Below are 25,381 nucleotides of genomic sequence, written 5' to 3'. Positions count from 1 at the left end.
CCTTTTTGGTTTTCCTTCTCTTTTTTTAAATCTGGCACATTCGTAAAGTTAAAAAAAAGTGTGAAGACTAGGGTGGGGCAACAGATGGAGAAAACCCAGCTTTTACTTTAGATCCATTTCTTGAGGCAGAGGTGTTCTTAAGTACTTTGGTTCAGGATTGTTTCCTTGCACATCCCTGTAGCCTGGGCATTCCTCCCAATTCCCTTCCCCTCCATCCACGCAGGCTGCAGGTGGGATGAAACCTACCATAGGAAGGACTCAGCATCAAGCTGGGCAAAAGGAGACATCCGTGGCTTTGATATGATTAATCTGGTCTGTGTCCATTGCGGATTTCACCCGCATTCATCCTGAGCTTGATGAATTCCTGTGTGCCGACAGCCAGCTGCAGGACTGGCTCCAGCTCTACTCCTGCATCATCTAGGCTTGAGATTTTTAACTATGAGCCGAAATCAGCCAGTTCTTCCCAAAACCAGACTCTGCAAACAAGCAAAACCGTGTTAATGGGCCCCATATGTCTTTGGTTAAAAGCCGCTCCAGCAGCAAGAGCAGCAGATGCAGAACGGAGCACGCGGAGCCGGAGGTACGGCGGGAGTTCATGCGAGGATACTCCATGGACATCCTATCTCCCCCAAATGCGAGCAGAAGCCTGTGGTAACCCTGCAGCAATCAATTAATAAATGTTTAGGCAAGTCAATGAAGGTTAGCAAGGCCCCAGCTCAACGGGAAGCTCAGGGAGGACAGCGGGAAGTGGAGATGCTCTGGTGCAGTGGATGGCAGCAGGACACCAAAGGGGAGATGTGCTGGGGCAGCCAGGGGTCTCTGCACTTGGTGGGACATCAAAAAGCTGTGGGGCAAGAGGGATGCTCACCAAACCTGCTCCCTGCAGAGTCACCCCCATTTTTGTAAGAAATTCTATGTTTTTCTTGCTGCCTGATTTTGGGAGAAGATCAACAGCCTGGGAAGGGCCTGGATTTTCTGCAGTGTGGTTTTCAGTGCATCATCCTTACAATCTACAGACCTGGGCTATGTCTGGATGAGGACTGAGCTACTTAATTCCATTTCTTCCCTTCCTCATCACAAATTGTTTTTGTTGCCCTTTAAGAACAGAGCAAAAAGATTCCAAACCACATTCTGGTAAAGAAGGATGGATTTTCTTTCCGAGCAGCAGCCAGGGATAAAAGCCTGGAGACAGCTGAGCAAGCTGCAGCATCACAGCCCAAATGCTGAGCTTATCCGACGAGCACAGCCGGGCTGTGAGGGCTCCAGCCTGATGCCGAGGGTTCCACAATGTGGCCAGGGGCTGGGATATGCTGATCGCATATGGAGGTTTCCTCTCGGCCCCGTTTGCATGCCAGGCATGCTGCTTGTCCACTGAAACAAATGACCTTGAGCAGCGCTGCAGGTCAATAAAATAATTTGCTAACTGATCCATCTTCTGTGGCAAACAGATGAATCAACTCCGGCTCCCTGGGCTGTTTTATGTACGGATGGGAGAGCCGTGAAGTTAAAATAACGTGTGCGGCCACATCTATCTCCGTGCAATGAAAGGATGGCTCTGAATGAATAAAGTTGTGTATTTCTAGATGGGGAAAAACCATCTCTGCATCTCCTGACACTTGATTTGGTGAGGTGGGTGCTGTTCCCCAGGACAATCTGGTCCAGGCCACACTCTCCCTTGGTGGAGCATTGTGTCGCCTTTGTTCCTGCTTTCCACCCATCTCCTCCAGCAGCTCCACTGCCCTGATATGTTCCTGATGGCCTCTCCTGGGCTTCAGCTCCCAGACAACCCCTGGCCATCCTGTTCTTGCCACCACCTCATTTCTCCACAAGGAATGGAGACTCCAATTCCAGCCACAAAGGTGACTCACAGCCGGGAGCTGGAGTACAGTGAGAGGCACACTCGGTTTTTACTGATCTCCAGCGCAGCAAAGCTGTTAAAAGCAATTAAGAAATGGCTGTTTCCATCCTGGCAATGCAACCTCCAGCAACACTGGCAGGGGGTGGGCAGGAGCTGGAGTCACCGGGGCTGGTGCGCGCGGCCGGGCTGCATCTGTCAGAGAGTGCAGCAAACTGGGGCACTCGGAGGGAGCAGAAAGGCCCCGAGGCAGCCTGTGCTCACTGAGCCCCTAATCACAGCGAGGTGATTAATGCCCTTCTGCTCCCGTGCGCCGCTGCTCCGCTCCGCGCTCCCCTCGCTCAGCCCTGCTGCCTCGGCAGGTCCCACACCGGCGGGCACCAGGCACTCGGCTTTGCAGGGATGGTGCTCAGTTTTCCCGGTGCTGAAAGCAGGGGTGAAGCCGGCAGTGGGAAAGGGCGGGGCAGAGCAAAATCAGTGGTTCATCGTTGGCTACGAAACAGTCTGTGAATTAATGTCTGTTCTTGGGAGAGGGGTTTTTATCACCTCTTCTCCCAGAGCTTCCCAGCACTGTCTGTCAAGGGCCAGCACGTTTCAGGATTCCTAGGGCTGAGACTCAGACTTGGCTCCTGCCTCATGCAGCCTCGGACGGCCTGGAACTGCCCCGTATCAACCGCTTTGTAGAACAGTCTGATGAGTGCTGTGCTGTTGGTTTTAGGCTGGTGCAATGAAAGCAGGATCTGGGAGCAGGAGACAGCCCAGATTCAAGCTCAGGGCCTCCCCAGGGAGTGGCATCCCAGGTTTCAGTGCTGAGGCAAAGGTTGCTGGGGTTAAAAATTCCCTGTGCCCTACTGCTCCAGATGCTCATTTTCCAAATCCTTTACTAAAATTGCTGGTACAAACACAATTTTGTAGGAGGTTCCTGCAGTCCCTGCAAGCAGGAGGAGGGTACTGGTGAGTTCCTCATGTCAGACACAAGTCAGGTGCCCAAACTCCTCCTCTGACAGCTGGAGCACAGAGGTGGGAGGAGAAAGGGGGAGTCCTGGAGCCCAGCACTTGCTGATCTCAACACTGCATTGTGTTGCAGGATGGACACCTTCCTGGGGGATGCAGGTGGACTATGTCCCTGTCTGCTCTCCCATAGTGGGGTGGGTTACCTGGCCATGCTCCTCTGGCTTCTCCCCACAGGTTAACAGGGTTAGGCATAGCTCAGCCAGGTTAGGCACAGTTCAGCCAGGCTAGGCACAGCTTAGCAGCAGCAAATGTCAGTGAGCAGGAACAAGCGGCTGTGCTCATTCCCAGGAGGAGAGAGGTCACGGTTTGCCTGTCCCAGAGGTTAACAAACCCTGCACAGCCACCCCAAGGGCACAGGAGCTGCTTTAGCTGGACACCAGAGATAAAAGAGCTGCTCAGAGGGCTCAGAAAAATGGGGTCCCTTCCACAGGGCCACAGGAAACACCTCGTGCCCCAGCAGCGTCACACCGTGCTCCTCTTCCTTGGCCACGCACTGGGCAAAGCTCGCTCCGCACCGGGATTGCTGCAGGGCACTTCCTGCGAGCCATTAAAGGACATTGGGTAATTAATACCTTCCATGCATGAGGAAAAATGAAAGGCGGGTGGGAGGAGGAGGGGAGCAGGGAGGAGGCAACTCCATTTTGAAGGCTGTTGGGGTGGTTTTCCCTTGGCGTGTTGTTATAATTTGGAGGCTCCTGCATGCTGCAGTGTTCACACCTCTCAGATGTTATTCACAGCCTGATTCCAGCCAGCACCACAATGCTCTCAGACTGTGCAGGATCCATGCTGCCTGTTGGAGCAGCTCTCCTCCTCCTCATCCCTTGGGACCACTGCAGGATGAGCTGAGGCTGCCCCACACTCCAGGCTCAGCACCCAGCCAGCTTCTCCAAACCCCCTCCATAGCTGAGGGTTACAGGAAAGGCCCCTCCGTGCTAAAGAAAGCTTCATTTCAGCACCTTAAATACAGTTTCTTAACAAACAAAATGTTTATTTGCTGAATAATAATAATAATAATAATAATAATAATGATAATAAAAGAATTCCAGCCTCTAGGCATGTAGTGGGATGGCTGCAAGCTCATTGGAGCGTGTGTCCATTACCGTCCGCACTCCAGACCCCGGCGCAGCCCCGGCGCTTTATTCCGGGAGAGTGACTGACAGACCCTGATCGATGCTGATTTGGGTCTTAAATAAACACACTGGCGCTGGTTTGCTGGGAAGAGAGAGGTGTCAGCATCTGGCTGACAGGCAGAGAGAGACAAACTTTGCCAAACGGGCAGTTCTTAGCAATATTTCCCGTTTTTGCAATTTATTTCCCTTCTCTCAGCACTATGCCATAGGAGCTGGGCAGAAGCTGGGATGGGGCAGGAAGGTTTCAGAACAGAGTTATTTTGCATTTTACTCCTTTAACTATGTCTTCTGACAGAAAAGGTAGAAAGACAGAAAAATAGAGTACAAATATTCAAACATTCAAACAGAATTGTGCTGCTAAGAGCCACCAGATCTCGCTGGTGCCTGATCAGACCATCAAGCAGGGAAAGGTGCTTCACTGCCAACAGCTGCTGTCAAGGCAAAAGCCCTTTGATAATTTGCTGAGCTGTGGCAATTCACATCTGCAAGAGCTGTAAGAGCTCCAAGGAACCCCGAGATTCTTGGAAATGTTTTTCACCAGCATCATGCAGGTCTTAAAATTACTGGAAATGGCACTCGAGAGTTGAGTGACTCAGGCTGCTACAGTTTGGAAAATATCACTCAGGTCATTTTTTTTGCCCTTTGAGAATGATTTTGTCATATCCAACACATCCCCAATGCCCATTTCTCCTTTACTGCCATGTCAGGCATCAATATTGAAACAGCAGCAGATAAAGTTCGTTGCTGCAACATCCCAAATACTTCTGTGCACCCATGTTCTGATGACTCCCTGTGGGGTGACTGTTATCTCCTCATCTCTGACCCTGCGTGCCAGCAGATTCCAGCCTGGGCAGAAATGAAGGTCACAAGTTACTGAGCCAATATGGGAAAGAAATTCCAGGAGAGCAGATCGGGATTGTTTTAATTAAAGGAAAGAGGCAGGGGAAGGGGGGCAGAGCAACACTCGAGGAATCAAACAACATTTTCCCCTCATGAAGATGAACAGTTTGAGGTAGGATTAAGATGGCTGAAATTGTCTTTTTAAAGGAATGTAAAAATGTGGATGTTGGATGATTGACAAATAAAGGGCACTTTCCTTTAATTTAAATATTCTCCTAGTTTGTGCAGAATATGTTAATTTATACATTGCCTAAATAGCCAGTAGCTATTGTCTGTAAAACCACATCAGATCAGGGCAGCAGGGCAGTTAATGTACTGGCTGGATGTTATGGCTGGTCAGTGAAGCGATCCGAGCTTCCTTCCACTGGCTCCCAACCCCTAAATGGAATAGCTGAGCTGTAAAAAACTGCCAGGGGCATAAACTGAAGTTCATTCTGTCAGCCTTCAATAGGACAAGGCTCTCCTTCCCACAAGGACCCGTCCATACCCTCAGCCCCAGCCCAGCTCCTGCTCCTCTGTGACCCCAGAGCTGTTCCCCTTCTACTGAAGAGCCCTCCAAGACCCTTTGCTCTCCACAGGGATGATTTCTTGGGGAACATACAGCCCACCCCAGGAGCTGTTCACAGCTTTCCCTGATCCCGTGCTCCCCCCATGCCTCAGTTTCCCTGGCTGCAGGCTCTCCCAGACCCTGCAGCCCAGCTCTCCTGGGGCTTTGGTCACATCTCCTCTCTCCCAAGGTCCCACAGCAGGTCTTAGCCTCCCCAAAAAGTCCTGCTCTGCTCCTGCCATGCCGTGACCTGCCCTGGGATTTTCTGCTGGGCCTCCTGAGCAGTCTTGGGGGCCCAGCTGGATTTCTAACCCTGACATTTGGGAGCCTCTGCCCCAAAGGTCCTGAGTATGATCCATCCATGCCTGACCTGCCTCTTCCTCTGCCTTCATGTGTAGCCATGACTTGGTCTGGTCTCTGGAGCAATTTTTAATGCAGAGAGGCTTCTAATTAACAGGATTCTGAAGTTAATTAAGACAATCTCGTTTAGATCTCTCCATGAGTGCTCACAAGGGCAATGCTCCTTCCCTGGGCTCCTTGGGAGCCTCCACTCACCTCTCAAATCACACCCCAGGAACTGTTGTGTCTCGGGAAAGGGTCTGGGATGTCACCTTAAAGGCTGCCAGGTCCTGGAACATGTTTTTCCAAAGGACCAAATGACCAACATGGAAATCCAGACTCCACAGACTTCAGGGCCATGCTCCAGCCTTCCTGGGTCCTCCATTCCCTTCTGGACAAAGCTGCTGTCTCAATAGGTGACTCATAAGGAGAAACTCTGGTCTCCCATGTCAGCCCAAAACCAGCAACATTACGGACCCATCTTGTCTAAGAAAGGTCCATCCTCTGCATTCCCAATGCCTTCCCAAAGATCAGTCTGGATTAAGTTTACAGTGAGATGATAAGCAGTAATAATACTGCTGCCTTGCCCCTAATTATTTTCAATATAATTACGTACCCTCAAGAAACCTTTTAAATAGCACACTCTCCTCAGCGCTTCGGTCCAAGGGATTCATTTGTCTCAGGAAAGAAATATTCTTGGGGCTGAATCCTTCATTAGTCTTTCCTGGAGAGACTCCTGCTGAAGTCAGCGGGGTATGTGTGCCCCACTGGAGGATGTGGGGCTGTGCCTGCCTGGGTGGTGCCGACCACGGGAAGATTTTACAAGCCTCTCGGAATTTGGTTTCTTGGCAGCATAAAGCATTTGGCAGGGGAAAAAAGCCTGAAGGTCTGCTGGAAAGTATCAGTGAATGACTCCGAGTTTCACCGTCCTTTATCAGCTTCTTACACTTCCTTTTCTTGTGTTTTAATCCCACACAAGTCCTGTAGCTCCAGTGTGTGAAGTAAAAAGAGGGAAGACACTCAGAGTCTGAGATCATACTGTGTGAGCAGGTGCAAATCAAAAATGCATCATCTTCACATCATTGTGGTGCCCTGCCCCACCTGGAGATCAAAGTGGGAAGGAACAGCAAGGCCAGTGTGTTTGGGAGGAACTAAATGCATACATTGAATTATTTATACAATATATTTTCAGGTGGTCCAGAGTTTCTCTAAGCAAATTGACTTTTCATTCAGAGTGTGCTCAGATGGGATCTTGTCTGTGGCACCCACATGGAATTTCCCGTAAAAAAAGTTGCCCTTGACTGGATTCTCCACTGTCCCTGTTCCCTGCTGCCCTCCTGTTCCACTGCTGGCAGAACGTCCAGGGTCTGGGATTCCCATGCATGCCCACAGCCCCAGGATGGGATCCCCATCTGTGCCCACAGCCAAAATCTGCTCCTGCTTCCCATGTTCAAACCCATGGGATGCTCAAAGCAGGATTCAGTTTGTGGGTTTTCAGCAATTAATGATCTTTTTAAGATGAAAAACCTGTATAAATGGATGCTTTCCTATGATCCTGTTTTATTTACCTGCTGGCACAGTGGCTGTGACTCCACTTGGATTTTCATCCTGCAGAGACTCTTCTGTGCCTTATAGGGTGTCCTGAGCACTCCCCTGGATTTAGGGGTTATTCCTGGTGGATGAAGCATCCAACACCTGCTTGACTCCTAGACCAAGGAACAGGAACCATGGCATCCCCAGTCTGCATCCCTGAAATCCTCTGGGGAAAGGGAGGACTCTTACTGGGAAGTGACAGCCCAGCCCATCCCTCTCTGTGCATTCCCACACACCTGCATTCCAGACTGTCCCTTCCGTGCACCAGTGTCTGAAAATCAGGGATGACTTCCCAAGGAAATTTCCTCACTGAAATAGTTAATGAGGACTGATCCCATCCCCCAGCTCTCTCCCCCCAGCTTGCCACCCCTCTGAAAAAAAATCAGAATAATAATTAAAAGATGCCTAGAAACGCTCTTGGAAGAGCATAAATTCTGAAGATGAAAGTAAATGATTAAAATAATTAAATACTTCAAGTTGACAAGCAGAAGCAGAATCTTGCCAACGGACATTTGTCGGTAATTAGTTAATTAATCCTAACACAAATTATAAGCCATAACAAACCAGTCAGGCTGAACGCAGCCGGCTGTTCGGAATTAAACTTAGAAAAAGAGGGAGTGAGAGAAAGAAGAAAGAAAAGTTTGGAGATTCTTGCAGATCTGAGGCAAGATGCTGTGCAGGAGCTGGTGTGCCCCTAGGAAAGGCAGCCAGGACAGGGGCAGGAGTTGGGGCAGAACAGGGCTGTGTTCCCACCTGGCAGGAGCACAGTGGGATGGGATGCATGGAATAGGCAGTACAGAGCAGGATTTGGGATTTCCACCCTTTTTCTGTGAGTAAATGCAGCACAAAGGCTTCCCAGCTCTGTTTCCTACTCTGCCACTGGTACCAGTGTGCACTTGAGAACATCCTTGCCATGGGAATGAGCTGGTCTGGGCAGGTCCACAGGACCTCCAGGTCCACAGGCAAGTGGTGACATTAATCCAGGGGTTTCTGGAAGATGCGTGGACTCGCATCTGTGAAGGGCTCAATCCTGGAGTGCTGGGAGGGCAGCTGCAAACCAGCTGCCCATTAACACCCTGGAAAGTGTTTCTAGGACAGTCTGGAAAAGCAGGGTCAGTGCTTGGGAGCTGGGTCCTGCCAGGGAAACTCGGTGCAAATGACACCAGGACACGTGTGTGGTCAGCAGGGACCCGGCATGAGCCTGATGCCATCCAAATCACTGGGAAGTTGCGGAAGACAGAGCCTTTGTGCGATGGAAAGAGGTTAATGAGCTGTGGGCTGGTTTCTCACCTCCGGTCACCTTGGCTCAGGTCCAATTTTCAGCCCTAGATTAAGTGAGGTTGGTGATCCACAGGCAGAACACGGTGACTGACAGCTCATCTGCGGCTGCACCACTGTGTTCACATGTCCAGCCGGGGCTGGGGACGCACTGAAGGGCCAGGCTTTGCCCTTCCTTCAGCACGAAAAAGCTCTGGAGCAGCCAGAGTCGGTGTTCTGACAGAGAGGACCTGCACATCCCCAGCACGGGGACACTGCTTGGTGACAGACTGGGCCAAATGACATCTGGCAATGCAGCTTAAGTGAGAAATGGGACATACAGGTTGCAAATGGGCTTTTAACAGGACGGAAAAGAAGGCATGAAACGTTTTGAAAGAATAAACAGATACAAGGGAAGTGTGACTATCCCACAGATCCCACATTGTTGGAGGAGTTGCCAGTGAGTGATGTGCCACGTCTGGGCACGTATCATGTGAGGGGAAGTATGAACATATGAGTACACATGACCATCTCCTGATGTGATTTACATGCAGAGGAGAAAGAGATTATTTACAAGACAATGAGAATTAACACTGAAGAAATTCAAGGCCTGTCTCTTTCAGCCCAAACTCCCTGAATTGCCTGCACAATGGGTTCCTGTTTTCCATCAAATCCATCCAGAGCTCTGCTGAAGAGAAAGTTTCATTCGCATGTGCGTGAGCATGTGTACGCGCGTGTTCTAAGTGTTTTGCATTATGTGAGCTCTGACCTTCAGAGGGGAACAGAAGGAATATTTTCCCCCCTGAGGCTAGAGTTGTCAGTGAAATGTCTGTCTTCCTTAATAATTTCAATCCGGGTGACAGGGGACAGGGCATTTTGCTCTGAACGAACGTACTGTAAAAACTGTCAGATAGAATTTGTCTCAAGAAGCAACATTTCTATCCATTCGGGGTCATAATTACAGGCATCTTATGACCTGTGGAGCAGCACATTTTTCTCAACCAAAAAAAAAGGAGTCCTAAAATAGGTGGTTTGGTCTTCTGCAGAGCTTTGGATTGAACCTAAATGGAATCTAACAAACAACAGTGATCTGCAGCAGAATGCTTTCTTCGTGTTTGCTGGCTGCTTTTTTAAATCCAGAACAAACTGTGCACTGAAGTGACGTAGCAGACAAGAGGGACAGAAATTGCCATTCACTGGGCTGGAGTAATGGCCTATTTCTCCTATATCCTGCCTCCTAACTGCCTGCCTCTCCAAATTTCCTCCACACTGACACTAGCCAGCGTCTTGTTAATGAACTGAATAAGTAACTAAATGGGTGATTAGCCAAATGAGCATGACGATAATTTGATTGCACTTTCCCCACTTTTAAAGCACAGGAAATAGTAAGAAAAGAAATAATTCAGTGACCAGCAGGAATTCAAACACGACAGAGCTAGAGGAGCTGAGGGGAGCTTTGACTAGATGTGGCTGTCAATAAATCCCCCACAACACTGCAGAAATCTCCGGCTAAATATTTAGATTCCTTGATTTGTGCCTCCACACAGAAGAAAAAACCTACTAATTGATTTGAAGCAGCTTTTACTTATATGGTTTGATTTTATAATTAGCAACAATCATGAAATGGATCATCCTGCTGTTACGTGCAGTTATGAGTCACACACCACTCAAAGCTGGACACCATTTTGGGGTCACCACCCTGGGTTCGTATCATGGAGCCTGCAGTGCCTGTGGCATCCCAACCTTACTGAGGTCTGAGTGACAAATCAGACTGGGAGAGGGAACCCAAAGTTACCACAGTGGGAAGATGCCCTGCACTCCTGGGGAGGGAGAAATGGGAAAACTGAGAATTAACTCCCTATCCTGGGTCATCCCAGCTGCTCACAGTGGATAGTCCTCTTCTCCACCCCAAGCAGACAATGGTGACCATGGCAGAAGCACAGGAAAGGAGCATCCGGCGGAGGAGCAAGGCCCCACCTGGACTCTGGAACCTTCTCACCTGCAAGATCAATCCTGCCAGAGACACAAACGTTAATCAGCTGATGGCAGGGCAGGTTACAATCCATTTTCACCTGCGCACTCTGATGGATGCCCCATTCTGGCCATCACAGGTGGAGAGGAAACACTCTGCAGTGGGCCTGGGAGTGAGGAGCAGAGCAGCTCTGGGAGGCAGAGGGGTGCCTGTAGGATTCATGGTACCGGGCACTGACATTGCCTGACAAGTTTGCCATGAATGAGGACTCTTGGAAGGAGTTTTGGTGGTAGTGGGCAAGGAGGACAGTCCCTCCACACTGATGTTAGCCTGGGAAATGTCTGGAGGGGGAGCATCTCAAGGTCAGAACAATCCCTCTGCAATGCTGCTGTGCCCCTGAAAGCGAGCACTGAAGGGGGATGCTGACAGCCTGCTCTGCATGCCAGGAGAGCCAGGCTCAGGATTTAAATCCCACTGACAAACACCTCCATCCAGGTAGTGTCTAACACTGTCAAAACAAATGTGAAAGAGATACTGTAGCTTTGCTCACTAAAACGTCAGCAAGAGCTGCTCTCCAGGGACTCTGAGGCATCGTGGTGGGAAGGACAGAGCCAGACTTGGCACCAGGGTTGCCACAGCCTGGGCATGGGAGGAACAAGGTAAGGCTTGTCCCTGCCCATCCCTGAGGGGAATCTGTTAAAAGACACCATGGTTAGGCCCACAGAAAGTAAGTTCCAGGAGCTCTGTGGAGCCCAGACAGGGAGATTAGGAGCAAAGCCCTGTGTAAGCCTTGCAGGGTTCATTTTGGGGTTGGTGATCCGAACCGCATGCTCTGGCAGCTGGAGAGAAGCTCAGTGAATCAAGACATTTCTATTCCCATCCACTCCGTCACCCTGCCCTGTGATCTCCTAAATCATTTCTCCTCTCTGCACCTTCATTTCCTGCACTTGAAAGAGCAAGAACATGCAGATTCCTTTCTTCTCTGGAAAGCAGGATCTCCTGCAGGAAACTTTGTCCAGGCATTCCAGTAACTGTAACATCATCTTTACTAATACCATATTGAGAGACAACAAAGGACAAAGGCTGGTGCAAGCACTGCTCAGACGATCCCTGGAATGACAAGTCCCTCCCATCCTGCCATCCTGGGTCACACCACAGCCCCACGCTGGTCGTATGAGATGGGGACTGAGCAGAAAGCTGAGCCCAGATCCCTCAGGACAGCATTTCCCAGCCCAAGGCAGCAGCAACGCACCCAGGAGGGCTCGGCATAGCCCTTCTGGAAGGGCAACAGGACATTGGGATCACCAGACTGGGAGACAGAGGTAGAACACGCGGAGTTTTCCTCCTCCTCTGCCACATTTAGGGTGCTGTGTTCCCTGCCTGTAAAAGGTGTTCTCCTGCTCTCACAGGAGAGAGAGGGATGCCAGTAGCCAGGCTACTCACAGCTTTTGCTTTTGGAATATCCCCATGGAGGTCATGGAGCAAACAACACGTGAATACACATAACTGCAGTGTTTGTCTTGAAAATAAAACAGGCAAAGGCACATTCAATTTTAAGACATGCTGCAGCCTGGACAATTTCCCTTTAATGGTGGAAAATATTCACTGCTTTCTGCTGGCAGAACTGTCCTGCTAGTGTCATGGACTTGCATGAGGAGCACCTTTACCCCAGGAAGAGGTAGGTGTGCACTGGCTGCACATGTGTTCCTAAACAAGGAAATCCAATCTGTCAAGAAAATTCAGTAACAACTTTCACGCTTAATTGTACCCCAGGGCCCCAAAAAAATCAACCAGGATGGTAGTTGTGGATTTTTCATTAACCTTCTCTTAAAAAGGTCTCAAAAAATAACACTGAGTGAGAAGGGCTGGTTGTACATGTGGAATACGTGCGGAGATCTACAGGGGAAAAATGCAAAACTTCAGGTTGGATCCACACAGAAAATCCTTCAGTAGAAGAAAACACCATAGTTTGATTTACACACGCAGCACTCAATTGAACAAGTGTAGCTACAGGGCATTGGAAAACAGTCAAAATGGTGAATTTGCTGCTTGCACACATTTATACTGTTTCCTAGAGACAATCTACTGTTGCTTTTTGGCATGTTTAGTATTTTTTAGACCACACAAAGGTTATGTTCAGTTCTCCTAATGACTGGGTGTTTGCCATATGCTGGAACATCCTGAATTTTCTCTCCTGGGGCTGCCTCAAACCCACAGATTTTGGATGCTTTGGTGGCTCCTTTTCTCAGCATGGGGCTGGATTTGTGGAGCTGCACTCAGAGAACATGTTAATCATAGAATCATTGAATCTTGATGGAGCTCAGGCAGGGCATAAAACAAGGGCCGGTTGGAGTCACCTCAGTGAAACAGTGCCCAGGCAATCACAGGGTGGTTTTTTTTTTTTTTTTTTTTCCTCTTGTTGTTAATTATTCACATTACAGGCACACCTGGAAGCCTCTGGGTGGAAGTGTCCAAGATCAGGCTGGAAGAGGCTTGGAGCAACCTGGTCTAAGGGAAGGTGTCTCTGCCCACGGCAGGGAGTGGGACTGGGTGATCTTTAAGATCTCTTCCAGCCCAATCCATTCCACGATTTCTGTGCAAGAAGGCGCTTTTTTTGTCCTGGGAAATTTAAGTAGATTGAGACTGGGGAGAAAATAGAGAATAACGTTCGCTGCTCAGCAGCTGCTAGAACCTATGTCCAGCCAGGTGATGAACCACAGATGCCACCCAAGGTCTCTACCTGAGCTCATAGAAGAGCTTTGAAGCCATTAACTGATAGGAAAATCCACAGGGTCATCTTAAGATCTGGGAAAAAATCCTATATTGGCTCACTGGGTGAGCCAGGCTCGGGATTGTCCCTTTGGCTGTGGGGAACCAACTTCAGATGGTTTTGGGGCACACGCGTACTGACCATCCCCCTGTGCTGGCACTGCTGGGGCTGCACGTCGGATCCTGGGGCAGTTCTGGGCCCTTCATGACAAGAGAGACATTGAGGGGCTGGAGCGTGTCCAGAGAAGGGAACGGAGCTGGGGCAGAGTCTGGAGCACCAGGAACAGCTGAGGCAGCTGGAAAGGAGCTCAGCCTGGAGCAAAGGAGGCTCGGGGGGACCTTGTGGCTCTGCACAACTCCCTGACAGGAGAGTGGGTGAGGTGGGGCCGTCTCTCCTGCTATGAAGAGAGTCAGCTCAGTGAAGAAAAAGAGCAAATGGCCTCAAGCTGAGACAGGGGAGATTCACACTGGGTATTAGAAAAATTTTCACTGTTCACATGATCAGATATTGGAAGGGGCTGCCCAGGGAGGTGGTGGAGTCACTGTCCCTGGAGGTGTCCAAGAGGCGCTGGGTGATGTTCCAACGGCAGTGCTGGTTGATGGACTGAATAATCTTAAATCCAACCGTGCTGATTCCGTGAAAATCTTACATGGACGCAGCACTTGGGGACACGGTTGAGTGGGGGGTATGGGGATGGTGCTAGGCTGAGGGGGACCTCGGAGGTCTTTTCCAACCTCAGTACCTCATTAAGTCACCCCGTGTCTCTGGGGCCCTTTCCACCTTTAACCATCCCGTCATTCCAAAGAGATGGAACTCGACCCCCTCAGATCCCCGCCCCCACCTCCCTCAGGGCTCCGGAGCCCCGCGCGGGCGGCCGCTCTCGCGAGCGGTGACGTCATCTGCGCGCGCGGACGCGCAGGCGCGGCGGGGCGGGCCGGGCCGCGCTGTGTCACGGCCATGGAGTACCTGATCGGCATCCAGGGCCCCGACTACGTCCTGGTGGCCGCGGACACCGTGGCGGCCACCAGCATCGTCCAGATGAAGCACGGTGAGACCCTGGGGGGCTCCGGGGCCCAGTGTTAAGCCCTGGCCCGGTAGGGTGTCCCGGGGCCCCGGGCTGACGGCGGCGTGCGCGGTTGGGGTGCTGCGGGCCCGCCGCTCGGGCTGAGGGGAGGCTGTTCACAGGGGAGGGGGTTTCTCGGTTTAAGCGCTGCCGGGCCCCTCAGGGGAGGTGTAGTTGCTGTAGGAAGTGCCGGGCGGCCTCTGGAAATGCCGGGCGGCCTTTGGAGCACGGAGCCAAAGCGGGGCTTAAATCGCCGCTTGCTCCGGGTAAAGTCCCCCGTCCTGACCGCGTGTGACCGCTCTCTGTTGGGTTGTCAGCTTAATTTACCTGTTCAGGTGAGCGTTAGCTTGTGACCCCAAACCTCGCTCTGCACCGCAATGTAGAAGTGTTAAAAAACCGCACAGGGATAACGATGTGACAGGAGGTGCTCGCTATGCCTAATTCACTGGTAAAACGTAATTCATGGGAAAAAAGGGATTATGGGGAGTAAAAGTAGCAGTGAAAACCACAGCACGGGGCGCAGGAGCCAGACTGAAATATGGCTTTGGTTTCTTTGTGTGGTAAAACATGTAGGGCGTCACCAAGTCTCTGGAATTCTCTAAAGTCAATTTTTCTTCCTGCTGTTGCAATGACCTAGACTGAAGCTTGTTCTGTTCTCATGACTGTGATTTAGAAGCTCTTTTTTAAAAAGTTGTAGAATAGAGGATTGATAAATCCATGCAAATGACTATAAATAAATCCATATAAAACATTTACCTCCAGTGTTTCACTTCAAGGCTGTGATAGCCAATTGGAGCAGTGTTAGAGGCTGTGAAAGCTGGTGGCACTTACAAAATAAAAATTGAATCACTTTAAAAAACGTTTTCTAAGTTAATGTTGTTTCCGAGTAGGTTTGTTCATAAACTTTAAGGAAGATGTACTTTGAACATAGGATTTAGTTGCTTTTGCTGGGGGAGGACAGCTCATAAATTTCAGGTATTTATTTAGAATATTAATTTGTAAATTAATTTCAGCCTGGAGGAGTTTTGGGGTCACCTAATTGCCCCTTCCAGTACCTGAAGGGAGCCTGCAGGAAAGATGGAGAGGGACTATTTAGAAGGTCCTGGAGTGACAGGACAGAGGGAATGGCTTCCCACTGCCACAGGGCGGGGAGAGATGGAATAATGGGAAAGAATTGTTCCCTGTGAGGGTGGAGAGGCCCTGACACAGGGTGCCCAGAGAAGCTGTGGCTGCCCCTGGATCCCTGGCAGTGCCCAAGGCCAGGTTGGGTGGGGCTTGGGGCACCCTGGGACAGTGGAAGGTGTCCCTGCCTATGGCAGGGGATGAGCTGTAAGGTCCCTTGCAACCCAAAGCAGTCTGGGATTGCAAGGGCTGAGCAGTGCCAGTGGCTTTCCCTGAGCTCCAGACAGCAGCTCCTGTGCTGTGATAACTTTTGACATTGTGTTAGAGGATTGTGACACTTCATGCCTGTCTTGCAGCAGAGGTTGTTCAGCAGCATTTAGTGAGCTGGAGGGGAAGCTCAGAGCTGGAGGTTTGGTGTTTGTCCATGACCTGCTCTCAGTGGAGAGAAGGGATTTTTCCTTCACTCCAACAGCTGCTCAGTGTCTGTCTGGGATATCCAAGTGCCAGATACTTGCTCTGATGAGAGGAGACTGTGAGCACAGGATTGTCTTCAGCGCTGTCTTTACAAGAACTTAAATCCCCTCAAACACACACAAACTTTTTCTGTTTTAAACTGCAGTTATGACTAAAAATGTAGATTACGGTTCCTTAATTTCCTGTTTATAAGTGGGCTTCTTTACAGTTTATAATTGTTACTTTAATTTTCTTTCTTTTTGGTTGTTTATTTTGGGGGGTTTTTTCACAAAAAATTGCAAGCAAAAAAAATGTTTCTGGAAAAGCCTTGTTCCCATAAGCTTCTGATTTTTAAGGCTGCTGGATATAAGGAAAAGGGGATCATTTGACATGGAATTAGTTTCTGGATTTTGTGAGATTGCTGTTGCTCAATATGTTGATATTTCAGCTTTATATTAAATTGTTTGTTTCTGTTGCGAATAAAGTTAAATAGTCACTGAGCAACGTTCTTATTCCTGATCCCATATGCTTTGAACACAATATTCTGTGTGAAGCTTTATTCTTTCCTACCTTGTTTCTAAGGTAGGAAATACTACATATTTCTGGAATGCCTCCCTTCCTGAAGGGTTTTGTTTCTCTTTAACAACTCTTGTGTTCCCTGTCACCAGCTGTGAGGCACCAAATGTCAGTGTTTGCTCAGAAGGGCTATTTACTGGGGCTCGAGGTCATGATGCAGTTATTCAAATCCTCTTCTTGCTTCTATAAAGTCCTGATGCGTCAGGATATTGGCAAAATAAGTTATTCTTCCTCATGACCATGGCTCTCAATGTTATTTTTCTTTGCCTAGACCATGACAAAATGTTTAAGATGAGTGAAAAGATCTTACTGCTGTGTGTTGGGGAGCCTGGAGACACGGTGCAGTTTGCAGAATACATCCAGAAAAATGTTCAGCTCTACAAAATGAGAAATGGTGAGTGAAGCAGGACAGGCACTGGGGGTTGGGAGCAGAGCTAAGGCTGGTTTCCAGGTGAACGTTGGTGGAAAGTGCTGTCCTCAAATCTTCTGTAAAGATTTCTGCATTTTTAGTGTCCAGCAAAGGTGATAATTCAGGCAGGATGTAGAAATAGGGGGTGGATTGTACAATATATTAGAAGATTTATCCAAATCCCAGCAAACTTCTTTGCAATATAAATGACATAAATATTTCACTAACAGACTTACTATTCTCTTAATATGTCGATTGCATGCCAGCTGTTACCAGTTCTTCTGGTATATTGGACAAAAAAGTCAAGCTACATGTCTTTAATATTTTAATTTTTTGAAGCCAGAATGAGACAAAAGGCACAACATTTTGTCGCTAAAAAACACTTTGTTATTTCAAAATAGAAATGGGAAGGCAGGAGGTGAAACATGAACGTGGATTGGGGTTGTTATCAAATAAATAGTCACATTTCTTCTCCAGGTTATGAATTGTCTCCCACTGCAGCTGCAAACTTCACCCGGCGAAACCTCGCAGACTATCTCCGGAGTCGGGTGAGTATCAGCTGAGAGATTTTGGCAAAGGCTTCCAGGGAACATTTCCATCCTCAAATAATGGAGTCCGAAAAAGGTGGGAGCTGCTGTCTTTAGTGATAAATTTGGAACTGGCTGCTCAGGGACATAGTGGGTCAAGGAACAACTGAAAGTGGCACTCAGTGCTCTGGTGTGGGTAACAAGGGGTTGATGGGTCACAGGTTGGACTCGATGATCTTGGAGGTCTTCTCCAACATCAGTGATTCTGAGATTCTGTGAGTTCATGTTGCTGAAGTAATGTCTTAGTAAAATAGAAGTGTTTGCGAATTTAAAAAACTTATCACATCACTTATCAATAACTCATACAACCATAGACTTAAAATTCCAGCCATGGACCCAATAAACACTTTGTCACACACTGCAGATGTGAAGTGAATTAAACTTCTTGAACATTGAGATAAGGTTGTGAGTTTTCATGCAAATACACCAAATCCGTTTAATCTTCTTGGAAAATAATTTCATAGAGCAAAGCTGTTTGATGTACTTAGGAAAACAAGTGCCTTTTGTAAACAGCAACATGAGGCTTTCGGTAAATACCACATCCAAGTTGGGGTTGTGTTTTCAAGTTACTGAACTGCAATTACTGATGTTTCCCAGGGTGATTATTTTCACAGTATGAAAGGCTGCTGTGAAGGGGCAAACAAACCTTTAATGATCCAAGGTTAGGAAGAATTTCATTGAGAAGAATGTTAATGTGCTATATGAAAGAAAACAGGAGGAAGGAGGATGTTGAGAATGAAGTTCATCAGCTCTGTCAGGGATAGAGTGTGGGCTGAATTGTGTTGCTGTTCTAACAGTGCACTTATCAGGCCTGAAATCAGGTTTTACAGTAGCAAATAAAGGCCAGTATTAACCTCAGAGCTGTATTGTTGAGAGCTACACATGTGTAGAGTGCAAATTCTTCCAGAACTCATCCACAGGAACAGCCAGAGGTTATTGTTCTCCTTTCTGATGTGGCTCACAGCTGCAGGTAGCAATTTTTCCTTGTGGGTCCCTTCCAACTCAGGATATTCTGTGATTCCACATTACTGTTCTGGTTTAAATGGCTTCATCCAGCTACATGGCTGGTAGGTGATGGCTGGCAGTGATGCTGTTTGCTTTAGCTCGTATTGAGGTGTGATTTGGAAGGTCTGTGTGTGTTTTGTGCATTCCTGTGCAGTTCTCGGGGCTGATGTGAAGCGGTGACGCTGTTGGGGCCTGGCCCTGGTGCTGATGGCTCATCTCAGGGACATCTGACCTGCACAGATGAGGCTGAGTGTCCTTTCAGCGGAGGCAGCTATTTGTTACATATCAGTTAAAGTACCTTTAACAGGCTTTTTGGTAAACCTGCCCATCAGGAAGCGGCACTGATGTGGCACCTTTGTCTTCCTCTGTGGCACGTCCCTTGAGGCCTGAGACTCCCTTTGGCTCCACTCCTTCCTGAGCCTATGCCTGTCTTCCAGCTCACCTGCTCCAGATGGGCAGCACAGTGGGGAGGACACTGGCAGAGGCAGATGTGTTTATTTACCGGAGACAAAACGCTGCTCTGGTGCAGATGGCAACGCCCCGGGGCGCGCGGCGCTCTCTGACACTGCTGTCACACTACACTGATCTCCACTCTGCAGGCAGAACCCTTTTCCTCTAACCATAGCACTTAATGGTTTGTTTGTGGCATTTAGAATTTGACAGTACAAGCCTTGCCATCAGAATTGGACTTTTTCCTGTGAATTTTGTTACATTTTCATCATTATATGGTGGATACCAGAAGGATTAACGCTAATGCTTGGTATCTACTGAAATTGCATAAGGAATTCCTGGAGGCTACTAATGTAAACATGTGGATGATGAAAATAAAAATTTGAAAATTGAAAGGCAAAACATGCCAGTGCCTCGTGTTAGGAGTGGAAAAATAGTTGAGAAGTAAAAAGTTTGGTGGGGAAAAGATAGTTTGTTGCTTTGTTGGCACTCTCTGCGAAGCTGTTAGAAGAGGCCAGAAGGTGTGTGAAAGGGAAGGGCAGCAGGACTTTCTCAGGCATTAGACTCCTGTTGTGGCTGAGACCAAAATAGAGCTTGTTCTGCATTGTTCATCACCATCTGGGTTCCTCCCTGTTATCCAGTTTGATTTCATTTAGGATTCTCCTGACTCCTGTAGTCCAAGTTCTTGGTATCTTGGGGATGGCTCATAAGGCAGTGCCTTGAAGTTGGTTCTTCTGGTGGAAAGTATCAAGTGCAGTAACAGGCTTGTAGCTTAAGGCCATTACATCACTGTGCTCTTTGCTTCTACTTGATAGTCACCATGTGGTTTTTCATGACATTTCTCTTTTTAAAACACGAGATTCCTGCTCCACAGCAGGATCTGAAAAGAAGCTTTGTGATTCCGTTTATATGTTGTGATTGAGGCAAACCTGGAAGGTGCTTTGGCTTTCATGGAGGTGAGTGGTGCTGCAGTATGTAGTGACAGGACAGGGGTGAATGGCCTTAAGCTGAAGGAGCAGGGTTAGATTGGATATTAGGAAGAAATTGTTCACTGTGAGGGTGGCGAGGCCCTGGCACAGGTTGCCCAGAGAGGCTGTGGCTGCCCCATCCCTGGAAGTGTCCAAGGCCAGGTTGGACAGGGCTTGGAGCAACCTGGGATAGTGGAAGGTGTCCTGCCCATGGCAGGGGGTGGAATGGGATGAGCTTTAAGGTCCCTTCCAACCCAAACCATTCCAGGATTCTGTTATTACCTATTCCAGCACCTCACCTGGTTCACCTGCTGAATCCAGTGCAGGGTTTAGTACATTGAACTTACTGCCAAGGTTGTGTGTGTGGGAATAGGAAAAACAACCCCCTGCCCTCCAGAGGTGAAGTAGTTCAGTCTCTGGTTGTGATGCTGTTTAATTATAGGTGACAGAATCTGGCTGGGTTCCAAAAGCAGCTTTTAGCTCCTCTCTCCATGTCCACACTTGGCAGGAAGCTTCCTTGCTCCCACCTTTTCCCCCTCACTGTGACTTTGGCTTCCGCCAGATGTCACAAGGCTGTGTCACCACCACCCTCCCGCTGCTGAGCTGGGGTTGGGCTGTTTAGCACAACTGTGCTCTTCAGCTGTAAGTTCTGGAGAATTTCACACATCTCCTCATTGCTGTCGTTATTTTAAATCAAACATCACCAAGTGCAAAACTACTCGGGATGAGAAATGATGCTTCTGTAGGAAGGAAAGTTTGGGTTAAAAAAGAATGTCCTGGAGTGTCAGTCATCACTCATTTGATGGCCCTTTAACCACACCAGCCTTGTAAAGAGTTGAGAAATGTTGGCATGGACTGAGTTACAGAAGCCAAGGAAGACTGCCTTTGGAATGGACAAAAGGATTGGGAGGTACAAGAAATTCCAGTCCCAGCATCGAGGTGTTACGGTGCAAATTTCATTTATAATCATGGAAGTAATAAATAGATTATGTGTATTTGCTAGTGTTTAAATCCTGCCTTTCGTGAATAATAAGGCATGGGGGATAATTATTTACATTTGAGTTTTAAGAAGTCTCAGACACCATTAGCAGGAGAACTTAAAACTGAAAATCAGTTTACAGATGGGTTTAAGTCTGTATAACACCATTTATTTATGGTTGAGTATCTCGCATATGCCAATGTTGGTAATTCCAAGTCACACAATAATTTGAGTGATCTTGTGTCATGGCTCTTAAATATCAACTTGTGTGATGTTTCAGAATAAATAAATGATGAAATACAGCCTAATTAAACGAATACAGCTGCATGGTAACTTCTTTCCAAATATTCTTGGATGCTTTGAAGATTAAATCACACAGTTTAAAGTGATGCTTTATATATAAATGTAGCCTATTGTCTGAAAGTAAAAATATAGTGGCCTGTGATTTTTTTTGTGTGTGTGTGTGTGTGGAAATTTACTGTACAGAGTATCAAAATGAACTTTTCCTATGATGCAGTTAATGTTTTGGCTCTAGGGTGAAATTTTGTTTGCTTTTTTAATCTGGTAGTTGCATCACCATTTTTTTTCTTATTTTGTTGCTTTGTTGATGCAGGCTTTCCAGCAGTTTGGAGATATCCTGTTAGTACAATTAATTTAATAAGAAACATTATGTAGATATGGAAATACTGGAAGTATATAAAAGCTGCTTTTAAAAATACATACAATACCCATTTTTTTTCTGAGCCTACATTTAAAAATAATACAGTGCACATGTGTTTCATGGTCGTACAAAGTACAGATCTTGGAAGGATGTAGGAGAAGAAGGGATGTCTGATTTATTCGTGATGGTGGAACACTAAACCTGGAACATGAAATAAACTGCCAAATATTAAAGATTAAACTTGGTACATGCAATAAAAACCAAATTGCCAGTGAAGAGGACACTGTGTGTAACTGTCTGCACTGTGTGAGAGCTTTCATACGTGCTTAGACGGGCCGTGCTCACCGGGAGGGGGACTGGGAAGAGAGCAAAGAGCAGGTTAAATGAACAAAGAGTTCTTAGAAACTGCAAAATGTTCACGTTGTGCTCACGTGTCAGCAGTAAAAATCCAAAAGTTTTATGTTGAGATGAAAGAATCTGGCATGAAAACTGCATTCAAGTTTTTTAAAGTTTGAGTGTGCTGTGAAAGCTGTAAAAAAACCCCAAACACACTGGTTTTCAGGAGAATAAGAGTTTTATATTTTTATTTGCTTGTGCAGTCCATGTTACCAGAAGATCTGATCACTTTTAGCTTGAGACCCGTAACGTGCTGCAGACAGGATTGATGCAGCATTTTATGATAAGGAATTGGGTAACTGCTCTGTTGCTGTTCCCTGGTGTGTGGGCAATCAGGATTCAAAGATTTGGTGTGAGTGCTCTGATGAAAACATTATTTCTGTTGGCAGACCCCTTACCATGTGAACCTTCTCCTGGCTGGCTACGACGACCACGAGGGTCCTGCCCTGTACTACATGGATTACCTGGCAGCTCTGGCTAAGGCTCCTTTCGCAGCACACGGATATGGAGCATTCCTTACCCTCAGCATCCTTGACCGCTATTACAAGCCAGGTGTGTGGATCCAATGGACAGGATAATTCTCCTGCTTCAGTGTAGGCCTTGAATTTATTAACCAGTGAGACTGACATTTGCTGAATCAGGTGGCATTACTGTGGTGCTACAGATTGGAACCTGACTTTTTGTTGGATAAATGGAGCTCTAAAGGTTGCCCTTGGTTTTGCTAGCATGGTAATGGAAAACTAGTCAACTCTTTAATTTTTTTTCCTGTTTCCGGCATAGCAGTCTGAGAGTAAAGGAAGTTTCAGTTATTCTAAAACATGGTTAGACTTTCCTGGACCATTAGCAGCTGGTAGTCTGCTTTTGATAAAGAACAGTTTGACAGCTTTATCTTCTTGCTTGTCAGTTGGGCTCTGACATGTATATTTTCCCAGAGTATCAATATTCAGAAGCCAGTCCCAGATCCTATTGCTCCATATCTTGGATTGGCTTTGTGTGTGATAAATTAAAAACATTCAAGAGAAAAGATATTCCTAGCAAGATCATCCCCAGCACTCTGAAGTGGTGGTGATGAATCACAGAGTATGGAATGGTTTGGAAGGAACCTTAAAGCTCATCTCATTTCACCCTCTGTCACGGGCAGGGACACCTTCCACTATCCCAGGCTGCTCCAAGCCCCTTCTAACCTGGCCTTGGACACTTCCAGGGATGGGACAGCCACAGCCTCTCTGGGCAACAGAGAGGTTTTAGACTGATTCACAGTTCTGTGCACATGGCAGCCGCTCATCATAACTCTTGTACATGTTTGTACCTGTCTAAACTTTTAGTTTTAGAATCACAATCCACTGCCAAGGAATAAACATGGCCCCATCCCCACTATAGATAAGGAAATGTGCAAAGCACGGAATATTGTTAATCTGACATCTTTGGCTTTAGCTACAAAACTACTTGACTCCTGTGTGCAAAGCTGAGTTTAAGTTGTTATCTCTGCTCTGAGATTAGAAATCCTTTCATCCACCTCCTACAAGAAATGTAGCTATAAACTGATCATTTTTATTTAACTTTTGCCTGAGCAGTGGATGCAGATCTGGAACAAAGCCTAGAAAGAAGTTTTAGATCCACAGACCCCGTTTGTTTTCTAGTCATGTCCGTTAACAATCTATTGTTCCATTTGCACCATTCCTTGTGGAACAGAGAAAAAGAATGAATTTCATTGTCATGGCTTGTCACCCCTATAGAGTGCTGGATTTTATCCCGAAGTGTGAGAATAGCAGGAGCATCCCACACGTGCCTTGCCCTTTATTGAGCTCATACCCAGCAGGAACATCACTCTAAACCCATCTCCACCTCCTGCCCCAGACTCGCAGCCGGCTGGGGCAGCTGGAGCTGATTTAGAGCTGTAATAAACTGTAGGAGAAGGAGGTGGCTGGGCTTCTCCGAGCCGGGCCCTGGCCATGGGAGGCAGAATTCCGTCATGCTTCCCATTCCCTGTAACAAATCGATTCTCAATGGCTTGTTGTGGCGTGAGCACTGCGGTGCAGGGCGTCCTTGGGACATCTGGAAAGTGTTTTCTGTGAGCTGGGAAGGAGAGGTTTTGGTGCTCAGCTGAAAAGTTGTTTAAATTTAATAAAAGTTTTTGTGGAGAGAGATGGCCTCTAATGAAATCAATCTGTGGATGTTTTCCCTTTCAGGTATCACACGTGAGGAAGCTGTGGAGCTCTTAAAAAAATGTCTAGAGGAGGTGAGTTGCAGAGCTCAGGCCCTGATGCTCCTGAGAAAGGAATGTTTGTTTGCATTCATTCGCTGATACTTTCCTGTTCCTCTTGTCGCGTTTCTTGCTGCCTTTGCCAGAAGGGTAATAAATGCACTGGCCAGATGTGGAATAGCTACTGAGGAAAAGGATTTACGGGCAGTTGCATTGCCTTTGCACGGTTCACGTCCTCCAGAACGTAAACTTGGAGCTTAATCACTTTGCTTTACTTCTGCTTTTTGCGTGCTTAGCATAATATTGATCCAGACTTTTTCCTCTTATGTTTCTTCTGAACTTACTGCAGCATCCTTGTCCCTTGTGTTACACTTAAGCACTCGTAGACGTATATACTAATTATTTTCCAGCTTGTGAAGTGATACCTGAGGTAAAGCCTTGACCTTAAAGTTCATGACCGATTTAAGTGTAGACATAAGACTCCAGACATTTCAGACACCGAGGCTTTTATTGTAGGAAAATAGTCTTTATCCTTGTCTTTAAGAGATTGATTTGAATGTAATATCAGGAAGAAGTGCTCTGTAGAGGTCCTGGTTGAAGTAGCTTTGTGATATGTACTCTTTGTGTCCAAAATTGTAGCCCACTCTAGTCTTCCTGCTTAAATGTCTTCCTCGTTAACAGGCCTGGCTATTTTGCACCTCTACTCAGGGCTTGTCTGATGTGGATCATCTTACAGCAGAGAACAAACTCCCACTAATTCACTTGTGAGCAGTGAAAAAACCCACTCTAGTTCCTAATATTTCAGGTCGCTAGAACCAGGATGGAAATGTAAAGTATACTCTCCTCTTTTACTTGAGCTTTGGGTGAATCTCATTTCTCCTTTTTGTCTTTGCTGAACAGCTTCAGAAGCGCTTCATCCTCAACCTGACCTCCTTCAACGCCCGGTTCATTGACAAGGAGGGCATCCACGAAGTGGACAATATACCCCTTGCCAAAGTGGAGTCCTAACCCCCGAGATCTTTCTTCAGCAGTCTTCTTGTTTTGTTCTCCCTTGGGTTTTTTTTTCTATTCATTCGAAGCACACGAGTAATGTACTGCGGTGGGAGCTTGAATAAAGCCTGACATTTATATA

The 25,381-nt window shown here is 47.4% G+C and overlaps 1 protein-coding gene across 1 annotated transcript; it reads left to right on the top strand.

The window, feature by feature from the left end:
- The first annotated feature begins 14,272 nt into the window (after positions 1-14,272).
- Positions 14,273-25,381, top strand: PSMB2 (proteasome 20S subunit beta 2). The gene is made up of 6 exons (XM_042015603.1): positions 14,273-14,425; positions 16,863-16,985; positions 17,478-17,548; positions 22,436-22,598; positions 24,236-24,285; positions 25,150-25,381. Exons 1-6 carry the CDS (start codon positions 14,335-14,337, stop codon positions 25,255-25,257), a joined length of 606 nt encoding a protein of 201 aa, XP_041871537.1. The 5' UTR covers positions 14,273-14,334; the 3' UTR covers positions 25,258-25,381.

This window comes from Corvus kubaryi, unplaced genomic scaffold (assembly GCF_017639235.1).
Source record: "Corvus kubaryi isolate FWS band 111438036 unplaced genomic scaffold, C.kubaryi_AGA036_p1.0 split3-37304, whole genome shotgun sequence".
Taxonomy (NCBI): domain Eukaryota; kingdom Metazoa; phylum Chordata; class Aves; order Passeriformes; family Corvidae; genus Corvus; species Corvus kubaryi.
The sequence above is the reverse complement of the archived record's forward strand: the minus strand, read 5'-3'. Positions and strand labels throughout refer to the sequence as shown.